Below are 18875 nucleotides of genomic sequence, written 5' to 3'. Positions count from 1 at the left end.
ATCAGATGAATCAATCACCTTATTCACATTAACATGAACCAGTTTAGGGGTTGTGATGGGAACAGAAACTCACTTCAATGAGCAGTTGGAGTAAGTTATATCCCTTTAAATAACTCAGTTGAGCGTAGCAGTGTTTAGTTTATACAAAGTCATGATAGGGACTTTTTATTTTTTATTTGGGGCAGCCTCACATTGTATTATATATGATTTCAATAAAACCCCCGTCTGCAAAACATGGGTGCTTTGCAAATGGCAGCTAAATACAAAAACACATAATTCTGGTGTGTAGAGTGAGTAATTTATTTATTTGAGTCATGCAAAAAAAAAAAAAAAAGAATTCCAAGCAATCAAACTGTGCCATACTTCTTCAGGTCTGCTTAGCTGCAGTTAAGAAGGCATCAATATCCTGTATGGCTTTGGATGTCCTCTGAAGAGCTTCTGCAATGCTTGTTTCACTCGCTGTCTCATGAGCAATTTCAACCAAACAGTTTTGTGCACATTCTTTCTCCCTTCCTAACAAGTCACTCTTTTCCGAAGGAACTGCGCACGCAATGTTAAAGAAACATTTCACCAAGCTTTGAAGCTAAGCTCACACACCTTATAGTGATATTGATGTACAGTATGTAATTAGAATTTAAATGATGAAGGATACAGATGAACCGCTGTATCCTTTCAAGCTCCGCAGCAACCAGATCTAACCTGAGATTTAATTAAAAAAACAAAATAATTACCTAATGATACAGGAAATACATTTGAAAAAAAACAATTAAAAATATATCAATAAAACCCTCACCGGTTTCTGCCACTTCCTATTGTCTCTCTATCATTCTCATGCTGTTCCAGAGGTGAATTGGGGAGGTTTCCATCAACCAGTGTTGGTTTAAAGACCACATTTTGCTATAAACAAAGAAAAATGGGTTCAGGCCATGTACAGTATCTAGCTGCCCAAATTCATGTTCAAGTCGACCTAAACCTGTAGCAAGCAGCTGGGTGTAGTAGGCAGCCTCAGTTTTCTGACCTCATTGTATATGGCGAGAAGTCTACAAAAACAACAATGAGACAATAGATGAGATGTACGTGGACAAAAGTGAACAGGTTTACTGGACTCTTGCATCTTACCTGCTTGCAAAACTAACAACAGAGCAAACCGAGTACAACTGTCCAGGTATATCTGGTGGAAGGCCATCCACATGGTATGTTATTTCTTTAACCTGTGATGATGACATGTGAATCACTGTAGATTTAAGCATTCCAGGAAAGGATCCCATAAAAGTGAATAATGGAATATGAGATGGATAAAAAGATGAAAGGCTGACTTTTGCCTCCACTGATGTGAACTCAGGCTTATAATGAATAAAGTACAAGTTGAGAACTCCTTTAGATCGGATGACAGACCCATCCCCGGGAGAAACTTCAATGAGCGGGACCTCTTGTTCCAGTATCCTACAGAAAAGACATTTGAACAGTTGTCATAGCTGATATGTTGTTTGTGAAGTCCTCGTATAAATAAAATTACAATTAAAAAGTTATGTTTCCGTACCGATAATGCATTGTGTGTGTGCCTGTGACAATTAGGAATGTGAATGTCATGCTTGAAGATGGTGGGCCCTAGAAACTCTCACTGACAGAGGGTCATTAGTGGCCAGCATTCATAAGTTGCATTTTTATGAGTCTAATTCATATAACAAAAGAAACCGATTGTTTGTTATCAAATACAATTTAAAGACCTTGATAAAAATGAAGTTGAGAATAAATACCACCATATCTGCATTTTATACACGTTAACAGTGATTTTTTTGCATACCTGTACGTCACGCCTTGGTGCCACATCACTTTCACCATTTCTGTTGGAAAGTCTTGATTTGCTTGTTTGTTTGATAGCGGGTCTCGAAACTTCCAGCTTTCAAGAAAAAGAATAGATGTCAAACAGTAACCGAAAAATTGTGGCATGTAAAGTTCAAGTGATCTTTGCATGAACCTGTGGAAGTGAGGAGATGGGCAGATGAGAGGCAGGGCTTGAGGGAGGAGAAACTGTCTCGCTGCAACACCCGAGTCTGGTGTATTGAGAATTTGGTCAGCCTTTGAATGTCCGGTTTGCTCTTCTGTATCATCATCGGGGTTGGAGACACGAGTTGTCCAGTGACGGCGCGCTAAGGAAAGAGGGTAGCACCAATGTGGTGCGACTGCATGACAGGAGTGATGCTGGATGACTGTGATGGACTGGTACTTCTCTTCTGGCTGAAAAGATAAGCCCAGCAATAGAGCATACGTGATCAATGTTGCCCCGAAATATCACAAAGTGCGGACTGACATTGAGACGTCAACATTTACACCATCAATTGTGAAATGAATTTGAATGAATACATAAAAAAAATGACTGGCAATTATGCTATTAAGCTGATGAATGTATGTTCCTAAAAATCGAATGGTATTAAAGACACATTCCTGTCACATTAAACAAAATCTAGACGTCGAAGACCACAGAGGTGAGGTTGTTCAAGCTCTATCACACCCACAGTGATGAAAACAATCTTCTAAGCAGTGGTAATAAGCCTTACCTTTGTGTAATCAATGATCATTTGAGGAGAACATGACCTTTTCCCTCCCTCCTGTTGAACCTCTTGCATGTCATCGGTGGTTCTATGCAGGCAATCCACAGTCGAATGTGTCAAGCTGCTTCCCAGGTGCTGATAAACATCCGGGATGGTTTCGGGGGTTCTGTTTAAATCTTGTTGTTGGAGAGGTTGGCTGAACCTGCATGGATACTCCACAAAGAACTCTTGACCCGAGGGTGACAGCGTCAGAAGAGTGTGTTTGTCCTCTGATTTGATAATCGTCTCCCCTCCAGGTAAAAACTCTGCCTCACAGAAGGACCACCCTGGCCATCGCACTACCAGATTCAGGCTAAACAAAAGCTGTGAGCAAGATAGGTGTTGTATTGGATTCATAGGATACTATATACTGTATTAAAAGACACAAAAGCAACTGGTACCTGTTTGTTATCAGGAGTGGTGAGTTCTTCTGGCAAATATGCTCGACTGGCATACTTATTCCTGAATGCTAGTGCAGCTATTATCAACTCCTGAAATGAGAATGATAGAGTTTTAATCACCAATACACAATACAATACAATCAGTTGACGTTGTGAAAATGGGATAGTATTATTATGATTTTGTTTTACTGTACTTTATAAGCGCTAGTGGCGAAGCGCGTCCTCTGTCGAATTCTCCCGGGAGTTTGAAGCGGATGTTCAGAGGAGACTGAACCTCTCACCAGCATGAACTCGGTGCCACACGGCGAAAGCAGTAACTGTGCCCCGTTTTCATAGCGAATATCCACAGACTCATCCTCATACACAATCATCGAACTCACGAGGGAGCCGCCAGGTTCCATCGTTACCGTCTACCGACACTAGGTTCACCGTCCTTCAAGCGCAGGTGAGGCGCGCGCGAAAACTCAAACAAGAGTAACTGGGTGACGTCATCAGAAATGGACGCTCACGTTGATTTATTATTGTTTTTGTTTTTTAATAGAGTGTACCAGATTTATGAAATTAGATTTGGGACAAAGGTTTTTCACTTGAAAAAAAGTAAAACTCAAAACCGAAATGCATTTGTTGATCTTGAATTTTGAAAAATATAACAGTGTATACAAAATAAAAATAATTCTATGAAACGTTTTAAAGTTGAAAATAATATTGATTCACTTTGGTAATTATTTTGAATGAATTATTTCTTTTAATATTTCTGTTTTGACAATTGAGGTCTTTCAAGATTTGCATGTCGGCGTACACCATCAGCAACTTTCTTTAATTGACTCTTAGCTAAGAATGGGTGGACAAAAACGATCATTTCAAGCTCACCAGTTGGTGGCGGCAAAGAATCGTTTTGCGTCACATCATAACAAAAGAAGAAGAACCTCTGACGTTTGCTCTTTGCGTCTTAATCGCACGTCACACTAAGACCCCGCTGTTGAATAGTTCAGTTCAGTTCCACCTTGCAATGAATACGCTGTCAATCTGCCCATTTTCAGCAAACACACCGGAATTGCAATGAAGGTGCCTTTTCATTTAACTCTCGTTTGATTCTCAGCATCGTTTCATGCTTAGAAGTTTGCTAGTATCCAGCTAACATTAGCTATGGAACCCGAGATTCTCGTATCGGTGGCAACCTTATCCTGCCTGTGCTAATGTAGTGTTGGTTACAGGATGATTATCTTGTCAGTGACACTACGGGGTGTATTCTTGCTGTCAAAAACGTCTCGTTTCTTATCTAAATATTTAATTGCTGTTGCTTTGCTTGTCAGGGTAAGCTTGTAAGGCTAACTGCATTCTCTTTTTCTCTTTGAGGAGACATGATTTATTTCTAGATTCACAGACACACGCATTTGTTTTGTCGTTGAGAAAATAAACAAAAGTTGAACTGAAGGTGATTCCGTTCAAATATTATAGGCAGGGGCTTCGTCCGTGTGGGCTTCATGCTGTGGTCTGCTGAATGAAGTTATGGGTACTGGAGCCGTCAGAGGTCATCAGTCAGGCTTTGGAGCGGGCGCTGGACGATTCAGGTTCGCCCCCAGTGCGGGATACTCCACATACCCTCCCACTAGTTCAGCAAGTCCTAGCCTGGTGTGCAAGTCCTGTGGTCTGGCGTTCTCAGTCTTCAGGAGGAAGGTAGGTGGTGCTTGATTCAGATGCTTCTGGTGCAAACTCATTGCTTGTTTCTTCATTGTCTGGTTGTGAAGTTCAAAGCACGCATTATCTGTAACTCACGTTGGCCATAGAACCGAATTGAACACCTCAGACTGGATCAAATAGCTAGATCATGTCTTTTTTTTTGTCCCCATTTAAAATTTTTCACTATGGATATTGATTTTGCGAAACTTTGATGTTCCTTTGATTTGCTACTCCATTTTATTTTTTTGGGCGCAAATGGCTGATCCTTAGGGATATGTGATGGAAAGTGGTACAAGAACCAATTTTTGCACCTTTATTTTTCGGATTCGGTTTTCGGCTTCGATGTTTATTAGAATAAACAAGAATGCTCATAGTTGTGTAAGTGAAGGAATCTAAAGGAACGTTTCAGTGAGTGGAACATTGGCACTTATATCATGTGTTTATATGAAAAAGTATTGTCTCGGGGCTTGGTTTGTCATGTTCTGTTGTCACCTAGTGATTAATTGCCACCAAAATTCATATGCACAATTCCTACTCTGTAATGAAAGGGAACATTTTCAAGCGTTATGCAAAAGATTCTGGATGTACTTATGTAAATTAGGTCAAATGAAACCCTTTGATTTCATTTTAGTATCCAGTGACTCATTCATCTTACAAAAAGCTTCTCGGAACACAATGTGTTTACGTGACTTGGTGTGACTTGTGAAACAAAGCGGACGTAACAGCACGAGATATAGAGGGAGGGGACATGGCCATATTCTGTAGGTGTCTTTCAAGGCATTAGTTATTATTTCTTGAAAAATGATTGGATAAAATTCAGAATGCAAACTGTTTTCATAAAAAAAAAAAAAAAAACGGAGCTTGTTTTAAAAAAATGGATGGCTGAACTGTCTTTTAAAGCCTTAGGTGTCGATAAATCTTTATGCTTTCAATTCCTCGTGTTTTCTTTTGAGCTGGAAGTACAGTGTGGTCCCAGCTGATTCCTGAGACAGATGCTGAAACATGTTCCGTCCCCTTCACCCAAATCAGTGCTCATGTTCATGTATGGCAGAGGGTCTCCTTCTGTCAAGACCTCCAGCTTGTCTCACTTTCAGTGCCAGTGGAATCCCAATCCATGCATGATTACTTTTTGATCTTTGTCACTTCAACAAGAAATCTTGCAACCTGCTGTTTCTGTGCAAGACCTTGAGCAGATGCTCTGCTTCTGAGGCGCTCATTAAATATCACCTTCATTTTAGTTTCTAGTTTTTGGTCCAGTCTTTCTATGCAGCATCGTGTAAATGTCTCACATTGCAAATTTTCAGTACCTTTGTCCTCTGCTCTGTTCTCCCCCCCAGCATATTTGCAGCGACTGCAAGAAGAGCTTCTGCTCTCTGTGTTCCGTGCCTCTGGAGAATGTACGCATATGTCTCATATGCCATTTGCTGAAGGCAACAGCCTTCCGTCGGCCAGGGCTCATGCGTCTAAGGGTCAGGGAGCTGCGACAGTACTTGTTGCTCCACAATGTCCCCACCGACACTTGCAGGGAAAAGGTCGACCTGGTGGATCTGGTGCTCTGTCATCAAGGCAGTGAGGAGGAAGAAGAAGAAGAAGAGGAGGAGCCTGACACAAGTAGTCTCCACTCACGTTCCATGTATACTCCACCACCTTCGAGCACGCAGTCTGCCTCAGAGCTGTCCCAAATCGCTGCCTCTCAAGAGGAACCTCTTAGCAGGAGTGATAGTTCTGACAGCAACCAGGTCAGTGCACGAATCCCGTTTTTAACTTCCACCTTTGACGACTGGGAGTCAAAGGCTCCATTCGGAAGCATTCACTCATTGTCTATTCCCAAATCACTATAGCGTCTAGACAATCTGTATCGAAATCTATCGTACAAAATGGCAAATTCCCTATATCGTGCACAATATTGAGACTAACATGTGATTCTGAACACAGCTACAGCCTCTGTGAATGGCCGCCACACACCGAGCAACGTGACAGAATGCACTCGGTTGTGAACCAATTACACTCTCTGCTGCACTCCAACAGAAAAAATGTGAAGTGTGTGTTTGTTTTGGAAAACAGGCTACAAACACAGTGCTGTGTAATTTACAATGCCTCACAACAAGCAACTAATAAATGAGGGACAGTGTGTCGTTATACATGGCATCGGTCAATGAATGGGGCTTTTTGATATGATTGTCCCATTCATTGACTTTACTCGTGCATTTGGTCACAGAGACTCTACACGCTTCGCTTTGTAGCCACAGGCATGGATGAAATTACAAGTGAATTAATACTGTAGTTGTATAATAATATAAGTATAGTTAGATACAAAGCATACTGTACACTTGTGGTATGGTTAGTCAGCAGCTGACTGAATCTGGATTTTTTTTTTTTTTTTATCTAGAAATGTATGCCTTTCTGTTGAAGAATGCAAGGTGACTGTATTCAAGGCATATTGCCCTGCCTAAAGAGTGACAAACCCAGCTGGTCCTTCTGCACGTAGTGACGAGGAATGTCGTCTTGTTTTGATGCAGGACATAGGTGATGCCACGTCAGTGTCACTTCTCAACTTGGACCCCAGTGAACACTCACCTGAGGTGATGCGAGTGTTGATCTTTCATGTCTCGTTTAGTGCAGTTCCAGGTTTCTGAACAGAAGGGTTATTCTTTTTTGACTCGAGCAATTGTGCCTCTTTAGACGAGCCCTCCGAAACGGCGTCTGCTGCGGGCGTCTCTCTCGGACATCTCCAGCGTGAGTGACATCGAGGACCTCTCTGTCAGGCAGTTGAAGGTGATCCTGGCCAGGAACTTTGTCAACTATTCAGGGTGCTGTGAGAAATGGGAACTGGTGGAGCGGGTCAGCAGACTCTACAGAGAGACGGAGGAGAACAGGAAATCATGTGGGTATTGATTCAGTGCTTAATGTCTGTTTTATTGAGCCAATGTTAAGATATTTGTCGGACTCTTTCTTCCTTTGCAGTGGAAAATGTGAGCTGTACTACGACCAAAGGTACGCATGCTCTTGTGTGTGTGTTGTCTTTTATATTCACCTCCAGGTTTTAACCACACATCCTGTATTGTTAAAACCTGTAGACCTGCTCCAGGTGTTTTTCCTTTCATGACGCTCAAAATGTTTCTAACTTGAATTCTTCCACACTAAAGTGGTGCCCTTTCCCCCTCCTCTCTGCAATGGGGCCATTGGAGGTAAGGTAGTCTTCCTATTGTGCTCAGTCATCTTGCAACAGCATCGATTGTGTTCATCATCATTACCAAACCCCTTCTTGTGAAATTCCTGCATGTAGTTCTAATTTAATGCGGCACTATCTTAGCGACTTGAGTCACATTTTCTTTTGCTTTTTCTAGCCACATTAAAGCCACAGTAAAACCTAAAAGTCATATTGTTAGCTTTTGCAAAGCTAATTATTTAATGTCCGGTACGTCCTAGATGGCTGCAGTACAGTTGTAAAAAGCAGAGGCTTTCAACTCCCAATTGCATTCTTCATTTTAGCCAGTAGAGGGCAATTCCACGACTAATCTCACCATTGTAATGTGTTGTTTCTTTTCCAATGTGTTACCACCCACCAAATTACTCCCCCCCAACTTTTTAATTAAACAAGACAAATAAAACGTTGTAACATTTTTCCTTTTTTTTTTTTTTTCTTTTAGACGGAGAGAAGAACCCGCTGATGTTCCTCGACGAGAACCTGTGCAGGATATGCATGGACGCCGCTATCGACTGCGTTCTGCTGGAGTGCGGCCACATGGTGACTTGCACCAAGTGCGGCAAGAGGATGAACGAGTGCCCCATCTGCAGGCAGTACGTCGTGAGGGCCGTGCACGTCTTCAAGTCCTAATGCGACATGGACACTTCAGCTTCGACTCAGACGGACGGTACCTTAAATAAACCACCACGCAGATCACATCCTCTCAATCACCAAATCGTGCATGTTTCGAGTTTGTATCGGCCCATTTTCACATGATTTGCAAATAAGATTTTGCTTTTCCAGCAAGAATCATTCCTGATGTCAACATATCTCTCGTATCTCCGTGCGCTACTACGTAAAGATTGTTAACGACGGGTGCACGCCACTCTCACTCAGTTTTGGCCTATATAGTGTAGACAGAGCACCCTCCTTACACAACTGCTGCAAGTGACTTTGTAACTTAGGAATACCAAGGATGCCCCGTTTTGACAAGACGGTACGCAAACGGTGCCAAATAACAAGTGAGACTCACCCACCCAATTCTTTAACGCTGATGAGTGAGTGAATTTATGGCTATTGAGATGCTAATGTGCTGACTCATCAGTTTATGAGCAACTGAGATGGGATGTTTAGCAATTCGTTAAATCTTTGTCGTGTCGCTCCCTCACCAGATGTCAGTTGAATGAAATGATGAGAATTGGTGACTGACATTGCGGATTTGAGAAATCAGTCGGTGACTGAGAAATGAGGGTTTGGTTTTGAATTGGTCCAGCCAGTGGTCTAGTACACACTTGAATTAAAATGCGCAAGTTTGAGATTCTAACTAACATCACGTCTGTCATAACGGCAATAGTTGGTCTTCACCGTCTCCTCTGTCTCAACACTTGAGACAAAAATGGGTGCTACTCATCTTACCATTTTCACTATTTTTTAGTCAAACTGTGGATGTAACTGAATGTTCACTTTGTTGTTTACTGTCTTAAGTGAAATAAAGTCTTATTTTTTTATTTTCTTAAGTAGAATCAACTTTTCAGTGATGAGCTATGTATGTGTTAATGAATATAAGTGTATAAAAATGACTTGCTAGTGTACATTTGCATAAATGCGTATGAGATGCATATTGGTTTAACTTGTGTAAAGTAAGTACAATATTTTAAATGTCCCTTGGATTGGAACTGAATAGAATTTTTTTTCATCAAGCATGGTCAATCTGGTTTGTCCCTCAGTGTTATCATTCTGACTTTTTTTTTTTTTTTTCCTCAATTGTTTAACCATCCTTTTCTCCCTATGCTGCTCAGTTGCAAACCTATACATATCCATTTCTGAACCTTACCTGCACAAAAGTCAAGATTGCTGCTGTTAGCCAGACATTTTTTTTTCCCGTTAGAGGAGCAAGTATTGCCTGAAAAGTTTTGTCTTTGGGACTATTGAATGTTTTATTTTAATAAAGTTTTATTTATAAAAAAAAAAAAAAGCGTTACCTTTATCATGTGCTAATGATGGGGAGGTGGCATGAGATATAAATGTATATACTACTACAAATGGAAATCCTATGGTATATCAGACAACTTGATGGTACAAATGGAAGTCTTTTTAATGCATATTAGCACTGAGCTTTTGAATTTACAAATATAAACATCACATTCACCTGAGGCGATAGCAGGTTAATCACAGCACAATACATCCCAAAATACTGTACACACAACACCGACTGCATGGAGTTATTTACACAGGTAATGCAGATAAATTGATCATTTGAACTGGTGTGCACAACCAGATATGTAGCTTTCATTGCATCCGTGAAATCAGTGCTAAATGTCAGCTTCAAACCAGATCAACTACTTTTGTAGAAAATATTTGCAAATGTCATTTGACCTAGCTCGGTCCGATAGCTATGCCAAAGACTAGTTGCTAAGCACACAAATAAATACAAACTATAGTAAAAATAAATAAATGCTTAAATGTCAGGGTACCCCGTAAACCACAACACTCAAACGGTTTAAAAAAAAAAAAAAAAAAAGACAAAATGAGACTTGTGAAGTGTGACATTTGTTAACTCCATTATTGAAATACATCCTTGATGTCCTGGAACTATACCATAACGTAATGTTTTGTTTTTAAGTATATACGGTGCATGTTACAAGTGATTTATATATGTCCCCCATGTCAAATCAATTTTTGGGCCCGAGTAAGACGAAAACTTGAATGGCACTAGGCTGGCTTGACATAGGTTACCTTCCTCAGAAAATGAGCGCTCAAGCAAGAGTGGACAATATATATAGTAAACTTGCGTTTGTAGAAAAATACTCCTTTCAAATATTTAAGGAAGAAAATCAAAACAACTGAACAGTCAGTTACGCGCACATTTTTTTATATATATATATATAGAAATACAATCTCAACACAAATGCATGCTAGTTCTTTCCGTCTTGCACTGGTCCATCTCAATCTTGTTGATTCCTCTAATTGTGACATGATTTCAGAGATCTACTGCAGGCCAAGTATCAAAAGAAAAACGTGCCAATAAGTGCAAATTGTCATTGGATCCATTTTGATTATTGTGAACTAGCTGGTCTTCTGCAGCAGTTTATCCTCCTTCAGTCTAAACGGGACGCTCACGGACATTTCGGCGATGAACCTCTCGCAGCCCACCTTGGTCACCTGCTTGCAGAAGCGAAGGTCAATCTGGCAGATGCTTCCACAACGCTTGAAAAAGTTCAGGGAATGATCTGTGACCCGGTTACAAACTAGACAGGGAAGAAAGTAGGCTAATGAGTGAATTTGTATTCAGTATTCAGTTCTTTGACTGGTCAATTTGTACTCAGCTTGATGAATGAACCCAAGTATTATTTTTTTTTTTTACACCTTCTAGTGGAAGAGCATTACATTTATTCCCTGTTACTATAATTTATCTCATAGATAAATTATCAATAATTGGCATACTGGTTGGTCTGTTCTAGAATATTCTAAATGGGACGATTCTTCCTAACAAAGGTCTATTGCCAGGCCTGCCTTCCTGTTGTAAACATGGCAATATTCACTTCATTGTACAGCTCCATGCGACTGGACCTTAATTCAACGACCAAGATGTGTGGTTCCTTGGCTCCTGTCCTTACCTGACAGGTTGATTTCTGTGAGTGAGTCTCGAGTGGTGGTCCCGGCTGCTGTCAGCAAGTTGACCGACTGGTCGTTGACGTGGTTACAGTAGCTCAGGTCCAGCCGGGAAAGCTGAGGCATCTGACGAATGATGAGGCGGAGAGATGCGTCGGTGATGTCCAGGCCTGCCAGACGCAAATCCTCCACATTCCGCAATTTGCAGCGGTTATCTAGTTGACCTGTACACACAAAACACATTCATTCAGCCCTACTTGGGTGCTTCAGTTACAAGTTAGCACAGGTCAAAGTTTGTCATGCATATGCAAGTCGAAAGAAAGTCCTAACCTTTACGTTTCATACACAATATCTTCTTCAATTCTATGCTTTGTTCTGTTATACAAGACAACCGTGAAGAAATCGGGGACAGATCATTTGCAGTTTTACACAAACGTAGAATTGCTTTTCATTCAATCAAATTAGATACGAGAAACCACAAGTGATACCAAGTCATTTTTGTCTACTTAATAAAAAAAAATCACCTGGCCTGTTGTCTGTGGGAGGTGAGAGGAGATCCCTCATCTGTGCGTCCTTGAGCCCCTCCACCCACTGGACGTCCAGTGTTCGGAGTAGTGGGCAGCTGGAGGTGCAGAGCGCCGACACAGCAGCCCACGAACACCCGGATAACTTCAACACCCGCAGACCTGACAAGACGCGCTAGCACATTAGCGCACTGAGGCAAAGGCGATGCATCGCCCGCTGATACGGTACCTGGCAATCTGTTAATCAGCCAGCTTAATTGTTTCTTGGAAATGTTGGTCCAGCTGAGATCCAGGGAGAGCGGCTGTCGCCGAATGATCCCGCTCAGCATGAGCGGCGTGATGGACGTGCAGCGGTTCAGATCGATCGTCGTCCACAGTCTTTTATCGCAGCACCTGGATACGAGAGACAAGACACTTGGGTTTGCTATGCGTTGTGGATCCTGTGCATGTGGTAGCCCACACTGGTTAACTGTAAACTGGTTAAATTAGAACAGAGTTGAAGTGTACTTGACTGCAAGTTAACATTTACCATCTGTTCCATGTCTTGGACACTCTCATGCAACAGCAGAGCTCCTGATGGGTGAGGTTGTTGAAGATGGTCATCCAGACCTCACGCTGGAGGACATGCATTTTGCCATCTTTCAGAGGCAGTCTATCAGGAGGCGGACTTATTGGCGGGGGCCGGATAACGTGGCGTTCCATTTGGACGCACTTGGGCGGCGAGCGCGGAGGCACCGGTCGGGTGGTCGGCGTGCTCCTGTTGAAGCCCAGTGGCGTGATCTGACTCGGGTAGAAGTGGCGCAGTTCCCAGGGGGTGCCATTCATCTCCTTGGTCTTAAGGTGGGACCTCTGCTCGCCGAGGTCATTATTCCGGAACAACCTCTTGGGTTCTTCGTTTTCAGACTCCGGCTCCACCTTCAGAGGCTGGCGGTTCTCATTGGCCAGGCAGTCTTCGGTCTTCTGAATTTCCTGGTTCAGTGCTTTGCTCAGTTCTCTGCTCAACTCCCTGTTGGGTAAACGCCTTTTGCGCCGAGCTTTGGGACGAGGGCCTTTTTCCTGGGTCTCGCTCCCGCCTTCGCTGCTTGGGCCGGCTTGTGGAGAGCTGCAGTGGGAGTGGTCACTGTCCGGAGTGGGCAATTTGAGGGAAGAATTCAAAAGATCATTTTTATAGTCTCTGTCATCTGTCAAGTCCTCAGCACCGCCCAGACGCCCATTGCGCTCTACAAAACCCCGGAAAAGTTCCCTTCCATCTTCATCGTCGTCCTCAAACGCATCTTCTTCTTCCATCTTAATTTGCTGCAGGATTTTTGAAAAACAAGGGTCTTCTGACCTCTCCTACAAGAAAAAGAACATTACATCTGAAATCGATCGGCCACTAAATTACAACGTGAGCACAATGAAACAGTGATTACATGACTGTAATGTTTTTGTTGGCACTTACACTGGCAAGGCCCAACATTCCCTGTATCGGAAGTAGGGACTCTCGGACACCAACCTTCATCCTTCCTCTGAAATCATCTTCCTCCTCTTCATCAAAGAGCTTCCTCTTCTTCCTCAGCTTATCCTCGAGTCGAGGGCGGGGAACGCTGTTCAGGGACAACAGGGGCGGCTGCCGGTGTAGAGGCTCCTCAGGTCGATGCCTGGGTGTCTCCTCTCGGTCAGGTCTTCTCTTGAGTGAAGACGACATGTCCCCCTCCTCCTTCATAGGTTTCTGTTCCCTCAGCAGAGAGCCAGGGAGGTTGGAGGCGTACTTGAACCCTGGACCCCTTTTTTGCTTTAATACCAAAAGGGGCGAAATGTGCGAGACAACTTTATACCTTTAGCCTATTGGTCCTCATACATTCAAGAGCTATGTAGTCATCAATAATCAATAGTATTTAAAGAAAGGTATCTGATGTTATTATAAACACAACTCAAAAAGTAGACGAAGCAACTGCTCTTTATGATTGTGTAACTATTTTTCCTAGAGTGAAAATACATAGATTCATCAAACTCTAAAGCCTTCTCCCAGCATCTCTGTACTCACTTTTCCACTCTTTCCAGCATGGTTGCACTTAGGGCATTCCCAGCAATTTGGGAGCTCGTCATTCACCACGCCAGAGGCATCGCTCACCTAATAGGTCAGCAAGAAAAAGCGCAACGTTAAAGCGACAATAGTTTCCGGGTGCAGTTTGACATGAGGATCACAAAGGAAGTAAAAGTGAGTGTGGTGTGGGTCGGTTGAGTAGTCAACCCTCAACTATACGCTGAAGTGCGGAATTTGACCTGAAGATTTTTTTTAAAGAAAAGCGGGTGTGTTGTCTTACGTGTTACAGTTGGAAACAATTGACAATGATGCACAACACCAAAACGGGAGCGTACTGTTGAAAAAAAAAAAGTCTGCAGTCTTTTTTTAACCTGGTTTGGGCAAGGACATGCTGGCAATAAAATTTGTGTTCACTGTATAAATGACAAATAGTGTTTTGGTTGCTCGACATACTTTTGCTTTGATATCCCTAAATACTATGCTGCAACATTTTCACAAGCCAATTCAACTTTGTGACAGACTGCGATACAGGTTTGTCTTGGGTGTCGAAGCATGCGACGATGCCAAACTCACAAGACATCAAATAGGAACGTGTTGTCAGTCAAAAGCACTGAGTCACTCCCGTGAGTTTATGATGACCTGGCATTCTTGGCATTAAGACTCAACTCATGAATCACCAGATGAGCGATCTGACTGGGTGGGAGTGTGCGCTCACAGGCTGCTTCTCCGTACCTTGAGGCAGTTGGGATGGACAATTTCATTGCAGATAGAACATTCCATTAACATGAAGTTGAATTTGTCTTCCTCTTCCTCCAGTGTATCCTCTTTCCCAGCCTCCTTACAGACCACGCATACTGCTGTGTGGGGCAAAACAGGCTGCGATAGGAAATAGACAAACCAGAAAAAATTGATTGAAATGAAGACTGATTTGTCATTCAGATATTTTCTATGTCTTTCGTGTACTATTTTCACACAGTTCTTTGTGACTTATTAATGGAGGCGCATCATGGTTCCAAATAAAAGAAACTTCCAATGAAAAAAACAAACAAACAGCTGACTCACTGCTATGCACTGTCTCATAATGCAGGACTGTTTCATGCGGCCTGGACCACCAAACTTCTTCATGTCCTTGCAAAAATGACACTCTCCGCACTCTGTTCGCATGCACGCCTCGCACTTTCGGCAACGTGTTCTTCTCCGTCTGGCTCCCGACGAGCTACGACTGGATGGTAGTTTAACAGCCGAAGGTGTTGCCATCTTGGGCTTCGGACGATTGGCTGCACGCTGCTGCAAAAATGACAAACAATGTGGGATTATAAATACCGCATTTTGATTGAACATGAAAATTAAAACCACACAATACTATTTTTAGCGCTAGTCAGGATTTTTACTTGTAAATGAGTCAACACAGGAGCCTGCCATTACACTCTCAGCAGGATGAATTACATACGGATTGAGTGACTCAGCAAAACACATAAGAGGAAAGAAAAGGGCACAGCTGTAACTAAAACATGTGACAGACATCATTTAGTCAAATATCATTGCCTTGTGGATTTCTATCATCTCTTTTAATACCTCCCCGGTTGCTATGGAAAGATGGTAAATCAATGGGGGAAGAAAAAAAAAAAAAAAAAAAAAGACAAATCACGGGCCATTACACAGACTCCTTTTCCAACGGGAGACGTTACCTAGGCAACACGCTTGCCTTTCTGCTGGTGGATATGATTCTTAAGGACTGCAGGGGATGCATGAAAAAATGATATTGCAGAGATTTATGTTTCATGTGGTGCATTCAATTGTCACATCTTGTTATTATTACTCTTATGAATGTAATTAATTATAGCTCTTCGAAATGAGTGACATTTGAAAGCCTGGGAAACCATCTTGTCATCTAGAAAACTCTCCTTGACTGATCACCGTCACTCAGCAAATCTTATTAAAGGCTCTGGTGCAGGAGTCACAAATTATATTGGTCAGAGGGATGGAATTTTAGCCGACAGTCAACTTTCAGTCCCTCAAATAAAAATGAAATGAAAATCAAATTCTGCCTTCTCATGATTATATATAGGATTTTTGTTGTTGTTTTCCAATTCATTACAAAACTGGAGGCATTTTTAGCCTTCATAGTCTCTGGTGTTGCTGTTTTTAGTTGCTTTAGTGTATTTCCTCTTTGATGCTCATGATTACGGAATCAAGTCATGGGCTGGATTGGACAGATTCAACAGGATCAATTCACCCCACCAGGCTACCAGTTGATCAACGCTCTCTAATGGGAAAAAAAAAATGAGCCGTTAAAACTGCTTCAGCAGGTTATCCCTGGGTGAGTCTTTTCAAAGTGGACAAAAATGAGCCAACACTGGGAAACTGGCGTAAAGCCAAAAGGTGTCTCGTCAGCTGACTGTCAAGACATTCCTGGTTAAAGACAACCAAGCATTGTGTTTCGCAGGCAATTTCAAACAAGCGCAAAGCCACGTCAGTTGACTGTAACAAAGGTGTTAAACCAGGTCAATTACGCTGCTCTGATTATTAAGTGAAAATATGTTTCTCCATGTTGAACAAAAACAATTCATATTTGCCCTTAGTAGTGGTTTGTATGATGGACGTCTTATGTACACCTGTACAAAAGGGTAAAACAAGCCCTCCCACAACACAGCTACCTTTTCTTGCGATATATTTGTTTTTACACACTTATGGTAATTGTATGTTTGTATTTATTATTGTAGGTGAAATCATAGTGGTTGTGGTGTGCACTGGGTTTAGGTCATAAATCGCATTAAAATATAAAAACGCTTCAATATGTTCAAACGTATGATAAGAATCGGTTTTAAACCTGCAAAAATCTCAGTTGACCCAACACCTTTTAATGAATGGATGCCGCTTTAGAAAGATTTGTGCACGTTTCCACATTTCATCTGATTTGTTCAACAGCAGTAATATGCTTTACATTATTTCACCCTGGTACAGTATAGAGGTGCTGTAAAGGAACAGAGTGAAATTTGCTTCACACAAATATTGCGAAACCTACCTGACTTTGCTTGGAAAAAAAATAAATAAAATAATGACTATGCCTTTTACTGAGTTGAGCATCCGTGCCTAATGTCAATCGACACCAACAAAATGTGAACTAGTTTTCTTCGACCAAAGACTTTATGATGTGGATATGATGTAATGGCATTTCCACTGTCAACCACTAAACATCCAATCAGACTGATGGCGTTATGCTGTGGACATCGATTTCAAATCTGATTATTACTCTGACATGTTAAGATACAATAACTAGTTCAATTTAGCAGACGCATATTTGAGGATTTCTACAATATAATATGATGTGAAAGAATCTTTATTTCCAAAAGGCCTGCCTTTTTGTACTCACAGAGCACTTTGAAGTTGAAATATTCCCACCACTCGCATGAGTAGATAATAGTTTATAAATCGGTTCAAGTTTGGATTGATTCAATAGTGTATCTTTCAAATAGAAGAGTGATATGCACGCTATGTTTGTTTATGTCAAACCACAGCAACGTGTAGTATGGAATCCGGATATAAGCATAGCCATCCCTGCCAACAGGGCGCATTATGCATTTTGTAAGCCACAAAAAACGAATTTTCCTCAAATAACGCACGTCACCTGCTCTACGCTTGAGGAAGTTGCAAAGTCAAATAAAAGCCTTGCTTACATACTTTGTCCCGTTTTTAGAACAGGTTTATGCCCTCACACGATTTGCAGCGGTAACACCTCAACAGCCATCCAGTCTAAAAAAGGGCTTCAGCGTTACAACGTGTTCGGGAAGCCAAGGGGTCACTTGGTTCTATTTGGACCAGTGTTCTTCATGCAACAGAAGGAGACACACTTCATTGTTCCCTCTCCCCCATCCCCCTTCCATGGCCCCTGCTTAGAGAACATTTGGCCTGGAGCCTTCTTAAAGGCAGTGTAACTTAAGGAAGTGGGTGAAATGTACGGGTTTGCAGGAGGGAAAAACGCGGCAAGCAAATGTTTTAAGAAAAAGCTAGAGATACGGAGCAGCGAGCAGTTGGAGTTCCAGTGACATAAGAGTCGAAATGTCACCACCGTGTGAAACTTATGCGGTTGCGTTCAGAGGTGGACAGTACAAAATGGGTCAGTTGTGGGAAGCAGATCAGGGTGACCAGAGAGGACACTGTGTTTTGATACTCGGGAGTTTAAAGCTTGAACAACAGAACGTGTTCGTTGTACTAGGATTACTCAAAAGTAAATGTTGGCTTTTGGATATACGAATAAATCTCATCCCTGAATCAAGGTTTCGAGCACATATTTGTCCTTTCGATTTGCCAGGACAGCGAGGTAAAGCTTAGGGTACAACAGTGTGCTCAGGTAATTGGAAGAAAACCCGCTCTGAACAATACTCTTTTAATCTAAGCCTTAAATTTACATCTAAATCACATAGCTAATGTGTTAAGGACACACTGAAATGAGGAAATCAGATCTGACCTGTTCGGACTCTGAATCATATTCCTCATCGTCTCCACTCAATGACAAGGCCATGGCTCCGCGCTCATCGTTGGTGAAAAGCAGAAAAATCTAACATGGCTGAACAAGACTCGAGAGAACACAGCGCACTCCCCCAGCCCCTCCTCCTTCCTATCACACCGACAAGCAGCCAGCTGGCAGAGTGCACTAAATTGAGTTCAATGTATCCAAAAGACGTGGGAAATAGTAATACTCTTTCGCTCTTTACGGGTCCACCCTCGAACTTCAAAAATAAAATAAAAAAAATAAATTAAAAATTATCGCGGCTTACGTAACAAAATCACACGTCTATTTTTGTTGTTGTTGAAATATAATCATAAACCAAACGATCTTCTATTCTGAAATAA

At 41.9% G+C, this 18875-nt stretch overlaps 3 protein-coding genes across 10 annotated transcripts; 1 reads left to right on the top strand and 2 right to left on the bottom strand.

The window, feature by feature from the left end:
• Positions 1-284: 284 nt before the first annotated feature.
• On the bottom strand, positions 285-3474 carry c4h5orf34 (chromosome 4 C5orf34 homolog). The gene is made up of 11 exons (XM_085910204.1): positions 3187-3474; positions 2993-3082; positions 2559-2915; positions 1979-2238; positions 1805-1900; positions 1317-1443; positions 1120-1211; positions 974-1040; positions 794-897; positions 653-699; positions 285-540 (listed from the first exon to the last, which is right to left on the bottom strand). Exons 1-11 carry the CDS (start codon positions 3391-3393, stop codon positions 368-370), a joined length of 1620 nt encoding a protein of 539 aa, XP_085766330.1. The 5' UTR covers positions 3394-3474; the 3' UTR covers positions 285-367.
• A 406-nt stretch (positions 3475-3880) lies between these two features.
• On the top strand, positions 3881-9812 carry rnf34a (ring finger protein 34a). Of its 4 annotated transcripts, XM_085909829.1 has the most exons (8): positions 3884-4057; positions 4451-4669; positions 6010-6069; positions 6198-6411; positions 7192-7254; positions 7355-7556; positions 7637-7666; positions 8323-9812. In XM_085909829.1, the coding sequence occupies exons 2-8, from the start codon at positions 4494-4496 to the stop codon at positions 8508-8510; spliced, it is 933 nt and encodes a 310-aa protein (XP_085765955.1). In that variant the 5' UTR covers positions 3884-4057; positions 4451-4493; the 3' UTR covers positions 8511-9812. The 4 variants fall into 4 exon arrangements, with proteins under 4 accessions (XP_085765953.1, XP_085765954.1, XP_085765955.1 ...); XM_085909826.1 differs by having other exon boundaries at positions 6010-6411; XM_085909827.1 differs by lacking the exon at positions 7637-7666 and having other exon boundaries at positions 3881-4057; positions 6010-6411.
• Positions 9813-9936: 124 nt separating this feature from the next.
• kdm2ba (lysine (K)-specific demethylase 2Ba) lies at positions 9937-18659 on the bottom strand. 5 transcript variants are annotated; one of them, XM_085909821.1, is made up of 10 exons: positions 18490-18659; positions 15084-15308; positions 14754-14897; positions 14022-14108; positions 13437-13778; positions 12525-13330; positions 12225-12388; positions 11996-12157; positions 11477-11695; positions 9937-11107 (listed from the first exon to the last, which is right to left on the bottom strand). In XM_085909821.1, exons 1-10 carry the CDS (start codon positions 18541-18543, stop codon positions 10926-10928), a joined length of 2385 nt encoding a protein of 794 aa, XP_085765947.1. In that variant the 5' UTR covers positions 18544-18659; the 3' UTR covers positions 9937-10925. The 5 variants fall into 5 exon arrangements, with proteins under 5 accessions (XP_085765947.1, XP_085765951.1, XP_085765950.1 ...); XM_085909825.1 differs by having other exon boundaries at positions 9937-11021; XM_085909824.1 differs by having other exon boundaries at positions 13491-13778.
• Between the last annotated feature and the right edge of the window lie 216 nt (positions 18660-18875).

The sequence above is a fragment of the Syngnathus leptorhynchus genome, chromosome 4 (genome assembly GCF_054491065.1).
Source record: "Syngnathus leptorhynchus isolate UIUO chromosome 4, UIUO_Slep, whole genome shotgun sequence".
NCBI classification, from domain to species: domain Eukaryota; kingdom Metazoa; phylum Chordata; class Actinopteri; order Syngnathiformes; family Syngnathidae; genus Syngnathus; species Syngnathus leptorhynchus.
This window is presented reverse-complemented; position numbering and strand designations above follow the sequence as displayed.